The sequence below is a fragment of the Macrobrachium rosenbergii genome, chromosome 10 (assembly GCF_040412425.1).
Source record: "Macrobrachium rosenbergii isolate ZJJX-2024 chromosome 10, ASM4041242v1, whole genome shotgun sequence".
Lineage (NCBI taxonomy): Eukaryota > Metazoa > Arthropoda > Malacostraca > Decapoda > Palaemonidae > Macrobrachium > Macrobrachium rosenbergii.
This window is the reverse complement of record NC_089750.1, coordinates 66668830-66692063: the sequence shown is the minus strand read 5'-3', so window position 1 is coordinate 66692063 and position 23234 is coordinate 66668830. Positions and strand designations below refer to the sequence as shown.

Genomic DNA, 23234 nt, shown 5'->3' with positions numbered 1-23234 from the left:
CAACGATATAGGGCGGCCACAACCGGGCCGTGGTTAAAGTTTCATGGGCCGAGGCTCATACAGCATTATACTGAGACCACCGAAAGGTAGATCTATTTTCGGTGGCCTTGATTATGCGCTGTAGCGGCTGTATAGAAAACCTGATTGCGCCGAAGAAACCGGCGCATTTTTTTGTTTTCATAGAAAAACTACTTTTCTCTCACTAAGCATTCCTGGTTTCTAAGAAAATACTTAGTTTCTAAGCAAATACTCCTTAATCCAAGATATTACTCGTTAAGTTTCCGATAAAATACTTCTTAGTCTCTAGGAACATTCTACTAAAATTCTAAGACCATACCCTTCAGTGTCTGAGAAAATATACTTTTGTGAAGTAAACTTCGATGATATAAACTTTAAAAACAAAAGACCATCAATGACTTCATAAAGAAAAATAATTTCCGCCCCTCCCCCCTTTAAAAAACAGTCAAGTCCTGGCAATAAAGATCACAAAACCACAAAGATGCATTTTCGAATTGTATGAAGGAAAGAATTCGGCCATATTCCCTAGGATTAAGTAAATAATAACACAAACCCACAATATTAAGCTTTGGTTTATAACGAATCCTCCCTCCCTAATCATCGTACAAGGATGGTAACTTATAAAACAAGAGCAAAACAAAAACTCCCGTGGTCTCCAATTCGTAGTTTCGACATATGTTGTGATAGTTAACGTATCCCCTAGTCGGCGCTCCTCTGTTGTTAATGCAACCAAAACGAAGCCTCTCTCTCTCTCTCTCTCTCTCTCTCTCTCTCTCTCTCTCTCTCTCTCTCTCTGATTTCCTACACCAGTGGAAATGAAGAATCACCATCATCACATCGTATAAGCTTCCATCAAAACACGGGGCCTCGAGCCACCCAAATTCTGGCCACGAGAGACCCGCTACGATTTCTTGTGGGGAAATAGAACAAGACATCTTACCACAACACACTCGAGGGCTGTGTGTGTGTGTGTGTGTGTGTGTGTGTGTGTGTGTGTGTGTGTGTGTGTGTGTATGAGGCAGTGTTGCCAAAAACCCAACCTTCGAAAAATGAAAGAAAATAGGAAAATAAAAAAGAAAACTCAAAAGGGGAGACTATACCATTTCTCCAGAGGCGAGTAAAACGAAATAACATAATTCCCATGTTGCAATAACAGAGTCGAAGAAAAGTCTTACGTAACGACGAAGAAGAGAAGAAGAGAGAGACCTTTGAATTCGACTATCCACCGCGCTCTTCTCTGGCAACGCTGGATCAGTTTAAGAGAGTCGATGTACAAATTAAACACGGGAGGGAAGGGGTGCGTGAGTTCACGTTATCAGTGATATTTTCCACTTAATAGCGTTTTTTTAACGCTGTAAGTGGGTTAGCCAAACAGGCGGGGTTCTGAGCTTAATTTATTTTTAGGACTGCTTTCTGCGAAGCCTTTCTTACCTCTTTGTATTAGTAGAGCTAAACCCCCCTCCCAACCCCCCTTTCTCTCTCTCTGCTACGTATGACTTTTTTTGTGGCGAAAGGCAGCAGTGATGCTTTGTAAATACAGCGTCGCGTCTTCATTATTCACTGATAATCGCTGTGAGTGACATCAATCTGGTTCGCGAAAATAACTCGGTCTTAAAGGCATTTTTCAGGTGACACATAATGAAGCTTTTCACTGACTTCAACAAACAGTTACATTTTCCAACATATGATAACAGTTACTTTTTCCAACACATGGTAACAGTTACTTTTTCCTACTTATGATAACTTTCTTTTTCCTACATGTGATAGTTGCTTTTCCTAACATATGATACCAGTTACTTTTTTCCAACACAAGATAACAGTTACTTATTCCAACATATGACAGTTAATTGTTCCCTTATATGATAACAGTTACTTTTTCCATCATATGATACCGTCTACTTTTTTCTAACACGCGATAATAGTTACTTATTCCAACGTATGATAAGTTAATTATTCCCTTACATGATGTTATTTTTTCCATCATATGATAACAGTTACTTTTTCCAACATATGATAATTGACTTTTTTCCAGCATATGATAACAGTGACTTTTTTCTGCATATGATAACAGTTACTTTTTCCAACATAACACGAACTTTTCCCAACATGTGATGTTACTTTTCCAAACATATAAGTTACTTTTTCCAACATACAAGTCACTCTCTCCAGTATATGATGTTACTTTTTTCCAGCATGTAAGTTATTTTTCCAACATATGATAACAGTTACTTTTCCCAACATAAGACAAAAGCAAATTTTCCCAACATATGATAACAGTTACTTTCCCATACGATAAGTTACTTTTTCCAACATACAATTAGTAACTTTTCCAACATATGATAATAATGACCCTAGTAGTTCCATTCGTTGTAACTGCCTTTGTTTGCTAAAAAAAAAAAAAAAAAAAGTAAAAAATGCGTCGAAGTTTCTTCGGCGCAATCGAGTTTTCTGTCCGGTGGTGGCCTCAGCCACGGCCCATAAAACTCTTAGCCGGTAGTGGCCTATGTTGTTGGTACCTATAGCGCTTAAAGAAGTACGATTATGGCTACCTTTAACCTTAAATCAAATAATAATTAGTGAGGCTAGAGGGCTGCAATTTGGTATGTTTGATGATTGGAGGTTAGATGGTCAACATGCCAATTTGCAGCCGTCTAGCCTCAGTAGTTTTTAAGATCTGAGGGCGGACAGAAAAGTGCAGACGGACAGACAAAGCCGGCACAATAGTTTTCTTATACAGAAAACTAAACACTCAGGATGAAGCTAGATATCTGACGTCACTGCCTACAAAGAAGTCATAATTACTGAAACTTGTAACAAGCTCTGCTTATCTAGTGCGAACGGCAATGAGTCACACTGAGGCCCAAGAATTGGATGATCGTCAATGAATTAAATCTAATATAGGAAATGTAAAAAATGAATCAAGACGTCAAAGAGGAAAGAGTGGAAAATTAAGAACCGCAAAAAAAAAAAAAAAAAAAAAAAGAGTAGAAAATTAAGAGCGGAAAAAACGAGTAGAAAATTTAAGAGAGGAAAAAACGAGTGGAAAATTAAGAGCAGAAAAAAAAGAAAATTAAGAGTGGAAAAAAAAGAGTACAAAATTAAGTGGAAAAAGAGAGTAGAAAATTAAGAGTGGAAAAAAAAAAGAGTAGAAAATTACGAGCGGAAAAAAAACGAGTAGAAAATTAAGAGCGGAAAAAAAGAGTAGAAAATTAAGAATGAAAAAAAAAAGAGTAGAAAATTAAGAGCGACAAAAAAGAGTAGAAAATTAAGAGTGGAAAAAAAGGGAAGAAAATTTAGTAAAAAATGAAAAATATGTGAAAATTACGAAGGAAATGTGGAGAACATCGGAAAAGTAATCACGTGGAGAGGGAGAGAGGTAAAAATGAATTAGGAATCGCTTAGCTGTTGGTTTTTTAAGTGTCTTAATTGTGGCATCTTGATCAACTTGATTTTCAAAATCGCTGGTTCATTTTAGTGCACCAACAACACGATTTCAAAGGTCTTCATAAAAGAATTGCCAGTTCACGGGGAAAAATATTAATTGACTTAATAAACTTTGGTTAAGTAGGTCTATACTCTCGAAAAAGTATATTACAGTCACTCACGTTGGGGTCAAGTGAGGTCAATCAATTGTTCCGTCCTGTTCAAAATGACCTAAGCCTAAAGACAAGAAATTAAGAAAATAAAGATAAAAAAGACCCTTCACCTCATAAAAATATAATAAAGACAAAAACCAAGTATCTTCACTTCATAAAATATAAAGCTGATTAAAGAGCAAATGAAGAATCCTTATTCAGAAATGGTACTGGCAAAATCTGATTTTTTTACCAGTAGAGAGAGAGAGAGAGAGAGAGAGAGAGAGAGAGAGAGAGAGAGAGAGAGAGAGAGAGAGAGAGGATATCCTCGCATATCCCTGTATTTCCGCTTTCGAAGGTTACCAGCAGTTGAACTGTAAAGCTGATGATGTCTACCTCACCTTGAGCATAAGGAGAGTATTGAATTCTAATTAAAAGCGCCTTCACTTTACAAGTCCATAAAGTGGTTCCCTTTAACTTACACTTCGCCAAAGAAGGAAAGTACAGGATTAGATGATGAATGCTAATAATAATGTAATTATGTACTTGGTTAATAAAAGACAATAAATTTTGCTATCTTAGTTTTATTTCCTCCTACGTCTCGACACGCGCACTAGCGGTCATCTATGAGAGTACAATTGTAAACCACCTGTCTGCTCTATATATATATATATATATATATATATATATATATATATATATATATATATATATATATATATATATATATATATATATATATATACACATATATATATATGTTGCATATATACCTGTGCATCATGTCTCTCAATTCATTCACTTTTGTACACATAAGATGACCGCCAGACCGGGTGTCGAGACGTAGGAGGAAATAATAATAATAATAATAATAATAATAATAATAATAATAATAATAATAATAATAATAATAATAATAATAATAATAATAATAATGTGTAAACTATAATTTATTAACTTCATTACCTCCAAATGATCTAACCGTTTTCGTAATTATTTATTCACTGACCGCATGCATAAAATCAGTCAATCAGCTAGTCTCTCTCTCTCTCTCTCTCTCTCTCTCTCTCTCTCTCTCTCTCTCTCTCTCTCTCTCTCTCTCTCCTCTCCCCCCACCCCCCAGCGTAAATGAGCAAATAATAGACGTGCAACATTTGACAATGTCCCATCAATGAAATCGTCTGTGGTGCCCGGGAGATGAGAGGCCCGCATTCATCCCCTCGTCAGCATCTAATTAAATCGGAAACCTCATTTGTACAGACGTGAGCTTCAGGAAGCCTCCAAAGCCAGCAATTATCACCGATCAAAAAGACCGAGCCGATCGCGTACCCAACGAGAGAGAGAGAGAGAGAGAGAGAGAGAGAGAGAGAGAGAGAGAGAGAGAGAGAGAGAGAGAGGAAAAAGTGGAGACCTTTCTGCTTGAGAACTCAGAACTCAGATGAAAGCGATCTCAGTCGTTTTTTCGATGTTGTGAAATACTGACTGATAATTCTTTCTTCATCACCCAGTAATTCCAACCGGAACTTTCTCCCTTCTCTCTCTCTCTCTCTCTTTTATGCCGTATCTTACGACTTACAACCAAGGAAACCCGTCTTCGCTTCCGGGTCGAGGAATGGCCAATATTGGCGATTTTCCTAAAAGTCTAGTATACCTGCCATCAGTGAACTGAGTGCCTGGTTGATGGTTGACTGTTGTTACGTTTTAGCTTGGGTGAAGAGAATACAGAATTTAGGCCTAACGCCAAGCGCTGGGACCTATGCGGTTATTCAGCGCTGAAACGGAACCTGAGTCAAAAGGTTTGGAAGGCGGAACGGGAGAAAAACCTGGCTGTTGCACTATAAAACAATTGTTAAGAGAGGGTGGAAAGTAAGATGGAAGAGAGAGGATATGAACGGAGGTACAGTAAAAGGAATGAAAGGCGTTGCAGCTAGTGGACGAAAGGATGCTACAAAGAACGTTAAGTAACGCCTACAGTGCACCCCATGGCAAGCGATCAGTACTCAATGAAAATATATGTCATCAATCAGAGCATTGTCAAAAATGGGCTCCAACAACGTCATCCTTATGAAATAATTCATCAGATTCTCTCTCTCTCTCTCTCTCTCTCTCTCTCTCTCTCTCTCTCTCGAACTAATGCAAGCTCAACGCTCAACCTTGACCACACATCACATCTGGTAAATTGAGTTTACAGCCTCCTGGCAATATCGTCTGATCAAGATTAAATATTAATTTTCATAAACAGCAAACCCAGTAAGACATCAAAGATATACTTTGCAGTCTATAAAGAACTGATCAACGGAACTTTTCTAACCGCATCAGTCGCGATCTGCTTTTCAAAACAGTGCTATCTCAGGATTTAGTAACGCAATCTTATATGCTTACAGAGTAGTTCAAGCAACAGAGAGAGAGAGAGAGAGAGAGAGAGAGAGAGAGAGAGAGAGAGAGAGAGAGAGAGAGAGAGAGAGAATTTGATCCACCTCAGCTGGCCAAACACAAGCAAGGCTTCTGTGAAACCAAAGATTTTTTTTTCCTTCGTATTTTTTTTTTTTCTTGAGCACTGCGCCACTTCTGGGACGATGGTAATTACTCCTCTGTCACTCCTTCCATCAACTCCGACATCAGGATCAGATAATGGATGATTGACGCCTTTCGTAATCTATCCTCGAGTCGTCTGTCGGACCTTTCCATCTAAATATTAATGGAGAGGCTTGCCATGGAAATCTCTGCGGAGTTCCGATTACAACATTAACTATTTCTCGTCTCGCCTTTCTCTACGTATCAGATTAAGTCAAGTGCTGCGTATAAGAAGGAATATAAGATTTAGGCCAGAGGCCAAGCGCTGGGTCCTGGGAGGTCATTCGGGGTGAAAGGAAAATTGAGAGTAAAAAGGTTTCATTTAAAAGTGTAAAAGCAGTTGCGCTTTGAAACAACTTTTAGGAGAGGGTGGAAATTAAGATGGAAGAAAGCGAATATAAACGGAGGTACAGTAAGAGGAATGAAAGGGGTTGCAGCTAGGGGCCGAAGGGACGCTGACAAAGAACCATAAGTAATGCCTACAGTGCACCGCTTTAGGTGCACTGATGGCAATACCCCTCCATGGGGGAGAGATGAGTATACATACGCATGTACATATACATACAGTAATTATGTACCAGTGCCTACAAACAACCGATGATGTACTGCAATTGTATACAAGCACACACTGTATTATTATTATTATTATATTAATATTATTATTATTATTATTATTATTAGTAGTAGTAGTAGTAGTAGTAGTAGTAGTAGTAGTAGTAGTAGTAGTAGTAGTAGTAGTAGTAGTAGTAAAATTACCGTCACTGAGTGCCACGTCCATAAAATAACTTTACCTCCTGTCTGATGTCAAAAAAATTAAAGTTTTAATTTGAAAGCAACAAATTATTCCCAATCGCGGAGAGTTTTCAAGACATTTTACGACAAAATAGAAATTACAGAAAACAACGACATGGTATAATACCATAAATGAAAAGAAATGACAACTGGAAGGGGTTGAAGTTAAATTAAATCTGATACACTTGTTAAGTTCATGTCAAGAAGGGTATACGCCCATAATCAACACCTGTCTACCGCCTCCCCTTGGTCTCACCTAATGTCATGAAAGGTCATTCTGAGGTCATGTGGAAGAGTTACAAAATACTTCTTGGCAAATCTTACGCAGCCCTACCCTCGGTCGATAAAGGTCAGGTGAAAATTACCATCCAAGGTAAGCATAACTCGGGTCCATAGTGATTTTAACTTTGATTCGGAGGCCGGAGACAGAGAGGTATAATTTTGTTAGTAAGCGACACAAGGTACTCCTTTAGCCCTTCAAAGCTTCCCTCTAACCAGGTTTCAACCAGACAGCTTGTATCTCAGCGAGTTTCTAGAGGAACCTAGCAACGCTGAAGTAGAAATATGAAACAGCGTATGGTTTGACTTATCGAGTAAATTCAATTTGATTTCCCGAGCGATAAAAATGTATTAAGGATGGCGATGTCACATTACTTTGTACAATTAACGCTCTTATGAGCCTTAGAGGAACTAGGTATATCTTAAGAAAACATAGGCCTATTTAATGCAGAGATTTAATTGTTAGTTTTACGACTGGTGCAATATGTCTCAACAGAGTTTATAGAGCTTTATTCTTTATTGCAAAAATTTAATGTGTTCGTGGCTTACGATGTTAATGACGTCTTCAAAAGGATACTGCGCCTTTTGTGATATTGCTTTTGCCTTCACTGAAAAGTTATTTAGCTGGATAGCCTATATATTTGTGTATGTATGTATGTCTACACATATACATATATAAATGTGTATATATATACAATATATATATCAAAAAAAAAAAAAATATATATATATATATATATATATATATATATATATATATATATATATATATATATATATATATATATATATATATATATATACTGTATATATATATAAATTACATACATATAAATAAATATATATAATATATAAATATATATATATATATATATATATATATATATATATATATATATATATATATATATATATATATATATATATATATATATATAGCGCTAAGCTAACGACTGCCTAAAAGTGCACTGAAAAGTAGGTCCGAATATTCAAATGAATATGAGACAGTTTTTTTATAATTTCTCAACGGTACAATCTGTACTTTGCTGAACCAAGAGGCTACTGATACACTTCAGGGAGGTATCATTACGTGGGAGAAATACTGCAATTATCTTTAATTAATCGCTTCTTAGCATAGCATTATGTAAGATATAGTATTAGCTATATCCTACTTATTTTTGGGCACGAAAATTAATTATTATGTACAAGTGTAGTTCAAGTACACTTTCCATGTTTGTTTTATCATTTTTAATAGACCCCTTGTTTCGTTGACTTCACGCAAACAAAACAAAAACACACACACACTATATATATAGTATATATAATTACACACACACACTATATATATATAGTATATATAATTACACACACACACTATATATATAATATATAATTACATATATATATATATATATATATATATATATATATATATATATATATATATATATATATATATATATATATATATATATATATATATATATATATATATATTACAATTTCTTGCACAGCATCAATCTGCAAAAATATCAACAGGCTACTTTTTCCCGAGAAATGTTAAATTACGTCCTTTTTATTCCTTAAAGTAAACTGAATAAAACATTAAAATCTATAAACAGCCACTCAACCACGCTTTCCTAGGATTAGACTACAAATTTTCGGAGTAAATATAGGAAAATGTGACCTGACAGGTGTAACAGGGCCGCCTGAAAAGCTGAGGAGCTCTCTACTTAAACTTAAGTGTTACACTGAAGGCAGAATAATAAAAAGATTTTAGGCCAAAGGACGAGCGCTGGGACCTGTAAGGTCATTCAGCACTGAAACGGAAATTAACAGTAAGAAGGTCTGAATTGTGTAAGAAGAAGAAAACCTCGCAGTTGCACTATGAAACAATTGTTGAGGGTTTAAAGTCAGATGGAAAAAAGAGAATATGAACGGAGGTACATTAAAAATAATGAAAGAGGTTGCAGCTAGGGGCCGAAGGGACGCTGCAAAGACCCTTGGCAATAATGCCTACAGTGCACCACGTAAGGTGCACTTAGGGCACCATCCCCCTACGGGAACTGGTGGGAGAAGGAAACTAACTTGAGTCCCTATACAATAACAATTGTATATATATATATATATATATATATATATATATATATATATATATATATATATATATATATATATATATATATATATATATATATATATATATATATATATATAAGAGCTACAGCTGAATCCATTTTCATATAAAGACTTTCCCTTGGTTGACCCTAGGCCTACTCTAGGCATATGTTCCAATTTCAGACTTGAAACTGAAACATAGGATGTCCACGTGACGTGCAGCTGGATTTTGAAGGAATGGCCTTCTTCCCTCTGAAGAAGGCAATGTAGCTACTAAGCGGTCAAGGAGAGCATCAAATGGATCTAACTTAGGCCTACTGTAGGCATGGGTTCCAAGGGTGATGGCCTATCCAATTCCAAACTTGAAACTGAAGTATAGGATGCTCATGTGACGTTCAGCTGAATTTTAAATGCATCGTCTTCTTCCCTCTGCTTTTTAATGGCTTCCAGACCACTTTGCAAATCTGAGGACGGAACTGCATTGGAGGAGATATCAACTGCAACTCTCCAAAGTGGTCCCGAAAAGCAACGAATGGATCTATCCAAATCCATTTCTTTCAGGGTGCCCTTTTCTCTTAACCATCGTTATTTAAAAAAAAAAAATCCCCTCCCAGCCGGATCATCATTCATCATTTTACGCGAAGGCCGCCGTTGCTGGCATCTTAATACCCTTGCACACCCAAGGTCTGATGCCTTCGTTCTAGACCCTGATGGACATCACCCAAGAATATAGGTTTCCGAAGAGTGATGCCGGTTCACCTGAGCTTTGATAGCTGATATCAGTTAACTATTGAGATATGACAACGAATTTCAAAGATATGATGTCAATAGCTCAACACCTAACAGCAACGAAAACAATAAATCCTCAACTTCGAGGACGAGAGTACACCGGTAGTTCACAACTCCGGTACATCACGTCTCGAGAGAGGAATACATGATCTCGAAAACTGTCTGAATTGATACTTTCCTCCTCGAACTCGTCTTTTTATCCTTCAGCCGAAGAAAAGCAGTGGCATCCCCAACATTCAAAAGAGTATTCCTGAAGGAGGGAAGACTTCCTTAGGAGAGACTTCGATTCGCGCCGTCAGAAATGGCGCTGGATCAAATTGACGGCACATACCTATGTGAGGTCAGTAGAGATATAACGATAATGGCGCTTTATTTTATTGGCTAGATTATCATTTAGTAAATATATATATATATATATATATATATATATATATATATATATATATATATATATATATGTGTGTATATATATATATATATATATATATATATATATATACACAAATATATATCTATATATACTTTTCCCCAAAAGCCCTTGTCTCATTTACAAGAAGTGGCGCCAGCAGGGTAAAGCACTTCTGGTTTTCTCTATGGATGAGCTCTCTCTCTCTCTCTCATATGTGTGTGTGTGTGTGTGTGTGTGTGTGTGTGTGTGTGTGTGTGTGTGTGTTTATAGTCACAAAACTGCAGCTGGTAAACATAAGAGTAGAAATCCACTATAAAGACACAAAAATCAAAGACTACACAATACACGAAAGTGTTGGATACACAGCCATTGAATTTTACGCCTTCTTGTATGTTCAAAATCGGGTAACACGAACATTTATATACTGGACCTGTTCATTATCATCATGAGCGTCGCTGCATCTTTGACTTTACTGTTACGCTATACAATGTGCAACATTCCAGTTCAACGCTGTGCATGTGACTTTATTGTTACTCAATACAATGTGCAACATTCCAGTTCAACGCTGTACATATGATTTTATGGCTACTATATGATGTGCAACATTCCCGTTCAAACATGTGATGATCCAAGTGTTTACGAAGCAGAGAATGAACTCGCTCACAATAAAGTACAATTCTCACGAAACAAACCCTGACCGTTTGTTTTTAACGGCGTGAACTGCAGCCGGCGTCCCGCCCTAACCGCTGCACCCTCATCCTTTCGCTTTCAATTTCCTAAGAGCGTTTTTTAAAATCAACTTGCGATACCTCACAGAAATGCTCCTTTCTGTTACGGCAGGCGTTCTTTCACGCCAGCCCTACGTGCGTGCGCTTGCGCGGCCGCAAGCTGCCAATGCCTGTACCAGATGTGCACATAGAGAGACGGGGCAAGCAAATGTGTTTGCCAAATGCGGGTATAATGCACACGCCATACACGGGGCAATTCTGGCAAAGCCCTTCCACTTCTGCCCATCGAAGTTTAAAAGTAAAAAAAAAAAAAATTCATCATCCACGCCGGCTCTCGTACAGCACTGGATGGATGCATGAATGCATGCACCCACTGCATGAACATTATGCACCAATGTGCACTATGAGAAGGGTAGGAGGCAGAGGAACAGTTGCCAAAACAAAAAACAAAAATGAATAACTTCTCGACACCGTTTTGCGTTCTTACTGCTTGATATTTTTCCTCACTTTCATTTCAGGAAGTTAGTCACCTAACGTCTAGGCCTACAATGATGATTATGATGATACTGATGAGGTGTGTAATGATGATACGATGATGATCATGACGATGATGCCGTTTGTTCACATGAATCAAGGTGCCACATCGTACCCCTCCACCCACCAGAGCTCACACCACCACCAAGTGCCCCATGTGGTGGAGATGCCAGACAGTACTCTCTAGTCCGTTTAAAGAACACGAAACCATACTTATTCTCGCGTGAATTTCGTCCGCTAAAACTAAAAACTGACTGTTTTCCAACAAACGACCCCCGAACAATAGGTACAACTCCCCCGCTCAATCGCACGAGGCGACAATTGTTATAAAATCTCGAAAACGATCTGGGAATTAGCGCAGACACCCACGAACTGGCATTCCTTGTGCGCGAGAGTGCCCAACCCACCCATTCATGAGCTTGTGCCCTCCCGGTGGTGCCACATTTCATTTTTTTCGGTCGGTTTTCTGACGCTTCACCTCCTATCTTTCGACGTGTAATGACGGGCAACGCAGTTCTCGAAGTACAGATCTTTTTAGCCGGGGGTGTGTAATCAAACTGATCTGCACCAGAGTGGCTCAGATACACGCATAAACAAAACACACACGCATCCACAAACACCAACGATTAAGAATAGACGAGAAGTTCAGCAACTGCATCTCCACCAACCATTAAAAAAAAGGCCCCACTACAGATTAAAAAAAAAAAATAATCCCACGTAGCTGACACGGGGAAAACCTACAAGACACTAACATGTCACTAACTTACCCTTGGATAACTCCTAGGCAGCCGCCCTCTGCTCCTGAATAGTAGTTATATCCCGTTATCCGAGAATGAATCCTCGCGACTCGGGTTTTAAATCCTTCGGCATAAGCTCCACTGATTCACTTTCGCAGCCCAACATGAGCGCGCCGTAGTATAAAGCGACGTATGGCAGGAGAGCCGAGTGAGACAGAGAGAGAGAGAAAGAGATGAAGAGATGGAGGTGGGGGTGGGGTATATACCAGGACAGGAGGGAGGGGGAGAGAAAGAGTGAGTTTGAGTTCTCCTCCTCCACTAGTGAGAAGCAACAACAGCCAGGAAGGTGGGGGAAAGGGGAGGGGGCCAGGGAGAGCAGCAACCCCATTACAGTTTTAAGATAGCGGGGGTGTTAAAGTTATAAAATTTTATTTACTTTTCATCTAGTAGCTGGTTCTACATTTACGATCACAAATAACTTAGAATGTCTCTGTTGATTCCCAGAACTTTAAATAAAAAAAAAAGGAAGGAAGGAAGGAGAGTTGGCACGAAGTTGAATAGAAAACAAGCAAAAACGGTGCGTACGGTTTTTATGAATGAACACAAATTCATAGAAAAAAAAATCGCCAGAAGTTTAACACCTCTTTCAAGATAATGTATTTCTTCCGTTGTATACATGACTGACTGAATACGACAGCAAATAAGGTCATAAATTGTACTAAAAGAAAAAAAATAATCCAGCAACTCCCATTTGGCACTGTTTACATTGATGAGAGTCACAGTTACCAAGCGAAAGTTTTCACTGAGTTCCGGACGGTTTCATATAAAATCCAACGCTTCAGATTCGTAGGAAGATTCATTAGGTCGTTTCTTCATCTGCAAAACCAAAACATTTTCAGGCCCTTGAACATGAATTTGCAAATGAGATGAAACAGACGGCCATAAAGATAATATAGTAGTAAAAGAAAACTCGTTTAACTTGGGGTGTCCTTCCGTGCGCTAAGGATTATGTTACCAAACAAAGGAAACGGACCTTACGCGGAAGTACGAAAGATTTCTGTTAGCATTAGGAACAATATTTCTCAATTATGACAACAGAAGCAAAGAAGTTAATTTCTTGCAATTACTAAACATAAGCCGAGGTCAATTCACTGAGCAATCACTCCTCGAAACAGGTTAAAACTACGGACGACAGAATGCAATTTTCTTCTCCGCTTTGCCAGTTAATTTCCTATACATATGTAAGCTCATGCCCGGGTCTGCAAGGCTTGGCTTATTCCACCTTACCCCACCCACCCCTTGCATACTACAGTATATGCAACTTGCCAAAGAGAGTACATGAGTGAGGCTGCGCTGCCTTGGCTCGAAAGCAATCGAATGCACATATCTGTATGTGGGCAACTCTTTTGCAATTTTAGGTTTAGGCTTACATGCAGAGCATTATAAGATTTTGCTTATTATTGGCAGAAGCACTGTCACTTGATTACGTTCAAACTTTTATATCCAGCTATTTGTTCATCTTACTTTGTAATCATGTTAATGCAGACCCGTTGCGCAGATGTGGAGTACAGTTAGCAAAGTGGAGAACCGTATATACATTTTAAATACTGTATAGGCTATGTAAACGTCATGTAGGTGGGCACTCACTTTTTCATAGTAAATTTATTGCTGATACGTTAATCATTCCTTATTTTTGTTTAACAGTCTATATAACCCCTGGTTGTCTAGAGTTGGAAACCTTTTCCTGTCAAGGTTGTAAATAACAGTTGTTTCTTAACCTACCAGAAAAGTTTTTTTTTTTTTTTTTTTTTGGAGGGAGGGGGTGCATTTTCTATAAGCAAAGAAATTTATAATAGAATGATGATGGGGCATCTTTCCATTGTACTTGGGGAACTCGAAGATTGTAAATTTGACTACGATTAAATAGCTATGCTTGTCGTACTATAGAACTAACTCAGAAAGGAAGTGGAACTGTACTGAGTAATACTGACGCACTTTATGGAATTTGGACGACTTGATTCTAATACCAAGTATCTAATCAAAAGTTGCCTATTTGAAAAGCAATGCCATTACAAGGTGGATTACATCTACGAGATTTTTCTCGATGGCAAACGGACTACTACTAACTACCACCACGTTTGTTTCGTTTTAACTTAAATTTCCATGTGTACTTGTCAATCTTTTAAAAGCTTCCATTCTTCTCCACTTTAGATTAGTCAATTTCAACAAAAAAATAAAATAAACATTTCCCAATATCCGAGCTGCCGAAGCAATATAAACCTTAGTGTCTCATGAGTGCAGAAAAACCACCATGTCAACATGAAAACCACTAAATATAACAATCCACCGAAAATCGATTACAAAATTTCATCAAGCATTCAAAGGACGTCGATCCTACTTTTATCCCAAAACGGCAGCTTCGTCAAATTAAATGGGCTTTGGACCATGTCGAACTTATACTCATTCAACAAAGGCTAAAAATAAAATACAACTAAAATATTAATGGAACCTTTTTACATACGCCTACTGGTACGTAGCAAATAATCTATGCAGTTCCTTGTAACATAGCGGGATCCACTTGTAGTAAGATATACACCTAACCTACTCAAGAAAAGTCTTCAGGATCTGAATATTACTATAACAAGGGTTATATTTACTAAAATGTGGCCAAAAGCGTTAAACTAAAACGACCTAACCTACCTTTGCACTTACAACAATGTCATAATTCACAGCACAAATTCGAACTTACAAGGGGCAGTCATCATTCACAACACGAGTCCTCTACGGTAAATTTTTACCTATGTTCTTTGAGAGCTCATCATTCACTTGTCATGAACGGAAGGGAAAATCTCCACAACATATAATGAATGTGGCATTAAGTTCTCTGTCTGTATACTTTATATATACACATTACCAGGTTATAAAGAAGACAAGGATTAGGCTAGGCCTACGACTTTGTTCTAAGCTTAGGATAGCCTAACTTCTAAGCTTTTCCGTTATATCCAAGATATATCCACGACCTGGTTTTGCATGTTATAACAACTCAAATGTAATAATACAACATAACCCTAATTACAAAACACAATGCCAGACTTACCATTATTGGCCATGACACTGACGTTGTTCCGAAATTTTCAAAGGAAAATTCCTCAAAGCCACTGTAGGCCTATACAGGATACCGTAGGCTAATCAATTTTGTTCAGTCGGATTTTCATCCTCACGCAAATTTACCCTTTTTCAAATTTGTAAAAATACATTTTCCAAAAGTTCCAAACGCTTTATCAGGCGGAAAAAAGGGAAAATGCGGACACCACTCAGAGACCGACGTTCACAGCGGTCTTGTCAACAATGATTTGAAAAATGCGACAATAGAGATTCACGAAAGTAAGGTAGCGTTCCAGTCTTCGAATCCGCAGGATTTTTTTTTTATCGTCACTCTTCTGATTCGCTGATACATCTATTAACAACCGCAGTGCATTTCAATTATTTATTTTATTTTCCATGGACATTTACTGTACTTATGAGAACAAGTTCGTCGTAGTTGCAAACAATTATTATTAGTCTCAGGTTATACTTGGTATTACAGAAGAGGATCGAGCACGGCTGGGAGTTATCTAGGTGTCAATTGCAGTCCCGGTTAGACGGAATGAAGTCTATATGCCAAGTTCATGATATTGCTTTTAATTACGTTGACATATCGACAGTTTTAATGTTTGAATATTAAACTTAACAAGTTTAAAGTACAACATTTGTAATCCGGAACTGATGGACTGTACAACACAAAACTCCTTTGTAATTTTAGAGGTACTCCCGTTCGCTGTCAATTATAGTTCGAATCCCTTTAGAGTAACTTGTTATTCGGTGTAACTTTCATTCCTTCGGACGTGCAAATTTTCAGCTTTCTAATTATTCCGCGTGATTATAGGTAAAAAAAATTGCCTTATTCTTATCAGGTTCAAAACTGTTTTATGTTTTTTTCATCAAAGTAATTCACAAATTTCTCTGAAAGTGCAGAACTCAGCCTATGGCAGGTGTTGTGAAAAATGAAAGAGAAAATCTTCTAAAACGAGATATATTATTAATAAAGGCAATAAATTCACAGAATTCTTGGTCTCTATCGCCACCTAAACCTTTTGAATCTAATTTAATCTGTACGTAAATATGCACCATTTTGCTGGAGACATAAGAAATTTAAAAGGGAAGTAGAGATAAGGGGGATTTTACTTGTACTTCAGCATTCAGGGAAAAATCACAAAATTATCACCATTATCTATGTAGCAAAATTACATTCTAAAGAGAAAAATACAAAGATTAGGAAAAAGTAACCGACTGGTTTTTAATCATTATTTTCCTTTTGTTGACATAAAAACCATAAGATTAAAATCTTAAATGCATATGCATCAGGTAACAAACTGGTACAATTGCCATTAACCAAAAAACCCTGTACACTTCAATTTTTCTTCAAAAATAAAGGAATTCATATCTTAAAGGCGTCTGCATAAAGTAATAAAATTGGTAAAAATATCATTAATAAAACACCCAAAGACCCTATTTTCCAGTTTTCCTTTACCAAATAATTATTATAGGGTCCTCTCGAGGCTCAAACCAAAAGATAGAAAATAAGACAACGTTACACTGTATTGTTTGTCTCAGCTTGGCTTGCAGTGGTTATTCTTAGTGGGACAAAAGTTTTGACAAGGACAGTCTTTATGATGCCGTTTTGCAATATAAACACCAATCTTAATATGACAGGGTCATTAATTCACCCTTCATGGGTATAGGCATAAAGCTTAGTGACTATATCAAGGAACTGACCATATTTCTTAGTGAAGTCCACTGCTACAACTGAAAACTGGCTGAGTAGTCGACCCATTCACTAGATTACTCAAGACAAGACTGATAAAGACAACTCGTAAACGTATAGAAAATGAAACATCTCCTCGTCTTAACAAAGGGAAAAGATAAGCGAATAAAATACATAAATATACTTCCTTCATGTCAGGCAAGTGTAATGCAATGAAAGTGAAAATATTTTGCAGAATATACAAGCAAAGACTGAAATGTACAAGATAATGAATTTGCAGAGAAATCACAGAATATTATGCATAATTACAGATCGCCTGTAGAAATGGCGTTACTATCGCCTACTACTCATGAATTGATCCTCATTAGAATTCTCTAATTTTGACCCAAGGTGACCCAAACACTGAAGGGGTTATTAACCATAATGCTCTTGAAGGAATGTCAGGGCTAGGAATAACCCCCAAACAGACTGGGTTTTCATTGTTGTCAACTTCAGACCCTTTCTCAGTGAGACTGTGCTCGTCTCTCGATCAGATGTGTGATCTTGGCTGCAAGTTGATGCATCTTCAGGAGGTAACGACTATGGAAAACCTCTTCCTCTAGGTCGGCGCTGAAATGTTACAATTGGTTAAAATAGTTGCTGGAAATCTTCTTGAAACTTTGATCACCTAAAATGGATTTAATGTTTACATTTGAAAGTAGATAGCATGGAAGGATACAAGGATGATGGCAGTGGTAAGCTGTCTTGGTATTATTGTATAAAACAATATGAGGAAAACAAAAGAAACAGCAAACATAAAATGTCTGGTTGGAGTTTGGTGTAACAAAGCCTTTTCCCAAATTCTGTGACATTCCTCACAAATATCAAGTCATAGAAAAAAATTCTTGTAAGCTTCCTAGTAATGACCAAACATCAGTGGGACAAAAAACTTTCCCAGTGGAATTTGCACTTTAGAATCCATATTGCCAGTTCAAAAGAACATGCACAATATGCTCACTGTACAGAAAAGTTATACAATTTATTGCTACTAACCAACGTGCTGGCTGGTGGTTATTTATGAGCATCTCCCTCACGGAATCAGAATACAGTTTCACTTCGGCTAATACCCTCTCTTGCAGTATGGTCTCTTAGAAAGAAAGAAGTATTCAGTGATCTACATATTTCAGGCCTATCATTTTGTTACTGAAGTCATTGTTTAAAGAATCTAAATGTAGGGAGTAAAATTTGGGCTAAAATATATCAAGTACTTAGGAAAGCTGACAAGATTCCATTTTAATTATGTGCAACAGCCTTCAGTTTCTGCTTAGGCTAAAATATCTCTATGGAAAAGTGTATGAGTTAGACCAATAAGCTTTAGAAATTAAGTATAGTACTAGTCTCACAACAACAAAAAATCTCACCTAACACATCAAAGACTTCATGAGAATTGCCATGGTTTGGAGACTGTGCAGGGCCTTCAGCATAGCAACCAGAATCATTATTACTTGGTGAAGACGCGGCCCATCCTACAGCACCATCTTGATGGGGTGCTATGGCCACACCATATACTTCAGTCCCGCCATTTCTTGCATACTCTTGATCTGCAAAAATAAAAATTCAAAAGCAATCCTTTACTCCAGTTGAACAGTTCTTATGTACTCAGTATAGAAACACTGACATGACAGAAAATTATCAAGAACTGATTCCATGTATGTCGCAGTTACTGCAAATGTAGAGTTAATTTTATACCGTATGAGGACTTATCATGGCCATCACTGTAGGGACAATCCACGTGCAGTCGTTTTAGTGACGGTTCGGCCGTAGGGTCCCTTGCACTCGTGTACTGGTGTGGCGTGCTGCAGCAGACATTGCTTACTGAATATCTGTTGTCCCTTGTAAGGTCAAGAGCATCCATTTGTTTTCCCAAAACTCCAGTTTCGGTCTGTGTTGCTTTTGATTCCGTGGACGTTCTTGGGTTCTGGTAAACTTGGTGACCTGTTTATCATACAAATATCAGCATTAATCATCTTTTGGAAAGAAAAAATTTACAGAGTAAAAGTATTAGGTAATAACATTGTCTAAATTTCAGTACGCCACCTTGACAAGAAACCGACCAGAACTGAGGACTAACCATTCGACTGTATAGATGCTTCGCTGTAACATGGCTGGTTGCCGTAAGCGTACATAGAATGATGCTGCTCAGGAGGAATTTCATCCCCAGAAACCTGTTGGCTGATACCAGCAATCTGCTGACCGTTAAAATGAAGATTATTGCCAGTAAATATTCCTGAAAACCAATTGCTGTCTTCCTCACGTGGAAATGACAGATTTTGAATGTCTTCTATTTGTACGTTTTCAGCACTGTTGTGGGTCTTGTTCACGGACAGGGAGGTCCACAGTTTATCCATAGGCTCGGAGTGAGCAGACATACCTTCTAATGAAAGCATAGCAGTGGTTACACTGAGAGTACGTTGTCCTTGGCCCAGTGTGGAAACCGAATACGGGTACGCACCCTGGGAAACAGTGCCAAATGAGTTAAGCTCATGAACTGTCTCGCAGGGATTGGCTGGGATGTTGCATGTTCCTGGCTGTAGTGGTACTGACGATTCCATGGGCAATGTAACTGTATCTACCTCAAGCATCAGTTGGTCTTCACTTCCTAGTGCAATTAAATCACTCTGGTAATAGAGTGTTTCTGTTGGTTCGCTGTTAACGGAAACAATGCGATAGCTTTTCATGTGCACGGCAGACTGGGTCGGGACCGAATTTGTCATCAAGTGCTCAGCTAATGAACTCTTGTCAGCGCTCTGAAAGGTTAAAAACGCTGGTCATATCTGCTAAAACAAAATAGAAACAAGCAGTGATACATATATGGTTCTATCTAAGATATCAAGCTGGGTTCACTTTTAATCTGATCAAGACAGATCTAGAACATTCCTATGTAACTAAAGTAAGGTGCCACCTGGAAGAAAACACTCAATTTTCTAAAGGCTTGTAATTATTTGACTAAATTTAGTTTAAAAATAACTTCATAAAGTTTGCCATAACAAATGTGATGACAAAGGTGTTCTTGGTAATTCTGAAGATGTGAATCTTTGCAATATTTTATTTTCAACACCAGTTCTCATACCTCATAAAACGGAAATTTACCTCGTAATGATAAGGGATAAATCATAGTAATATATGCTAATTTTGATATCCAGTACAAGTAAACCACCTTGAATAGCAATAATGAAAGAGATGTACCAGTGACCCCTAAATTTGTCAATTACACTCTAAAATATCAGCAACTAGTCATATCATGATTTTAAAATTAACATTACTAATTTCATCTATCGGAAAGATTATTGCATATATCAGAAGACGATCTTGTTAGATATCTACATCATGTCGCCCCCGTCAGGAAATTCCGCACTTATATCTACTCTGAGGTTTCATTTCCACAAATCTTCGCTCATAGCCTCCCATCTCATTCTCCCCTATCTTGCATAAATTCTCGTACTTCACACACACATACATATACATCACACACACACACACACACACACATATGCATATATTTTAAATCTAATATTATGAAACGTGAAACGGCTAACTTTCGCCCATGATCGATTTTTTTAGCAGCCAGTTTTATATTTTGGTAATAACAGAGAGAACCATAGAGAGGGCCGGCTTCCTATGTGCTGCATTGTAATTGGCTGAGCGCCGGTGGCCATTTTGATTGTGTGTAACTGGAGGTTGCTTGAGACGCAATGTTAACTGTGATCTTTTGTGTACACCTTCATGTCCTCAAAGTGTACAGTTTATGAAGCAATTGTATGTTACAATCAGACTAAAATATCAGTTAAAAATCAAGAATAAAGCATCCAAAGAAAAGAAATATGTAAAAACAGAAAACTGTTGAAAATTTCCCATAAATGAATTCATATTAATCCAATGAGTATTTTGTTAACAGGTCTTCACACTGACAGTAAGTATAGCCCTGTCTAACTCGATTAATCTTGGTGTGTGTTAATGCTTTTGGTGGTGGACTGGTGGTGATTTTAATGCTAAACAATGTGTGCTATGTGTGTGTTGATGCCTTTGGTGGTGGTACGTGATTAGTAATTAAATACCACCTATTTCCAATAGCTTGTGTACAGGCATAGCATTTTGTGCATATTTTGCTAAGGCATGGTATTTGCGAAGGCTTGACACGTTGCTAGCATGTTCTTCTCCTAGGGCCTAATATATCTGCCATCATTTAATGACATTGAAGTACAATAATTACTTTTCCAGATGCAGTCCTTTCACGGGTAATTTTACGTAGCCTGAATGTTTGAAAATATGTATTATTTTATTTTGCAGAACTTTGAATAAAATTGTTTAAACATTTTTCCAAGGGTCATTTTTATTTTATTTTACAGAACTTTGAATAAAACTGTTTAAACATTTATGGGTTATTTTTGTTTATAAATATACCACATAGGCCTACATGTCTGTAAGAATATCTGAGAAGAATAAAATTTTTATCCCACTAAGGAATTACCTAAATAGGTATTATTTGGAGCAAAGTCTGTTCTGCTGATCTAGTCACATTTGGCTGTGCATACTTATATAGGCCTATTTGTACCGTTATTTTCTGATATACGTCCATAAAATGAACAATCTTAACAGCTGTCAAATAAATAAACATTGGCAGTTTGTTGTGTTCCAGCATAAAGACAAACTGTTGGCCCCACAGTGGTTTGCAGTGCACTCGGAGTATGTTTGTTGCAAAACGTTGCTGTCACTGCAGCTCCAGTTACACACAATCAAAATGGCTGCCAAATTACGCTGCACATAGGAAGTCGGACCTCTCTATGGTTCTCTCTGATAATAGTAAGGAATTTTGATCATCAATCGATATCTAAAAATTTCACACATCTATGATTTTGTTGTATCAATTATGTATCAGCAACCTCTATTCCCAAGGCCAACCTAAACTTATCCCTTGCAATATGGTTGATTTTGGAGATAATTAACCGGAAAAAACGTCTTATATGGCTGGAAAAAGATACAATGACCTTTTAAATGTCTTCCTTTCAAGACTACAGCCTATTGATAATAGCCTATCACCCATATCCTAGCCTGAAGTGGAGTATCACGTCGTTCCCAGCCATGAACATCGTTGTCCTCGGGATATGGTGGTGATATACCTTTGACCAATATATCTTCGATATTTATGACAGCCGTAGATAATAATTTACTAGCCATGGAAATCAAATATTTCTAAATGTAGGTCTATCTCGGAAACTGAGCAAACAGGATTTCCCAAGCACCTAATCCACATTTCCATGACTTCGTATATTCCCAAAGCCTGAAGTGTTATTCTGAATTTTGCAGAAATATGTCTCGTCTGAGCCTCGTTTCGCGTGAGTTATAGACGACAGATCAGTATATGAAAACACCAAATTTGACAATGAAGCCTTACCATAATGCAACTTGAGGGACACATCAGCTGGCAGCAGACACTTCAACATGATGTTGCCGCCGTCTGTCAACTGAAATTTTGGCGCCAACGCAATAGAGAGACCTTGATTAAATCAAAGCTTCAGTTTTTGCCAAAATTTTGTTTATTTTTATTATTATTGTAACAAATTATAAGGGATAGTTGTCGATTTTTTATTTCTATGGTAATTATAATGCCTTTTACTATAGGTCTTACCCGCCAAAACTAGTCCTCTGGACATAAACAGAGCAGACGACAACAAGTGGATCCGTATCGCACATGCTAACTATGCTATTGTGAGCAAATTATGCTAATCACCTGCTCAACACTAAATCTAATTTATTTTACATTTTATTTTAACTCACTGCTTCATTAAAATAAAACAGATAGACGGATATTCATTGCAGAAAGTTATTTCTCAAAGTAAT

The 23234-nt window shown here is 37.4% G+C and overlaps 2 protein-coding genes across 6 annotated transcripts in view; both read right to left on the bottom strand.

Moving 5' to 3' along the window:
* Nucleotides 1–16188, bottom strand: part of LOC136842758 (protein C-ets-1-like) — a 419972-nt gene extending 403784 nt beyond the window's left edge. Inside the window, exon 1 of one of the 4 annotated variants that reach the window (XM_067110539.1) lies at nucleotides 15651–16188. In XM_067110539.1, coding sequence (XP_066966640.1) covers nucleotides 15651–15653 — 3 coding nt within the window. In that variant the 5' untranslated portion in view covers nucleotides 15654–16188. Of the gene's footprint in view, nucleotides 1–12583; nucleotides 12913–15650 lie in introns of those variants that run through there. The other 3 variants (XM_067110533.1, XM_067110541.1, XM_067110536.1) reach the window with 3 other exon arrangements.
* Nucleotides 16189–16499: 311 nt separating this feature from the next.
* On the bottom strand, nucleotides 16500–22875 carry LOC136842757 (uncharacterized). Of its 2 annotated transcripts, XM_067110529.1 has the most exons (6): nucleotides 22789–22875; nucleotides 19468–20143; nucleotides 19086–19331; nucleotides 18758–18937; nucleotides 18390–18483; nucleotides 16500–17966 (listed from the first exon to the last, which is right to left on the bottom strand). In XM_067110529.1, exons 1-6 carry the CDS (start codon nucleotides 22810–22812, stop codon nucleotides 17861–17863), a joined length of 1326 nt encoding a protein of 441 aa, XP_066966630.1. In that variant the 5' UTR covers nucleotides 22813–22875; the 3' UTR covers nucleotides 16500–17860. The 2 variants fall into 2 exon arrangements, with proteins under 2 accessions (XP_066966630.1, XP_066966631.1); XM_067110530.1 differs by lacking the exon at nucleotides 18390–18483.
* Between the last annotated feature and the right edge of the window lie 359 nt (nucleotides 22876–23234).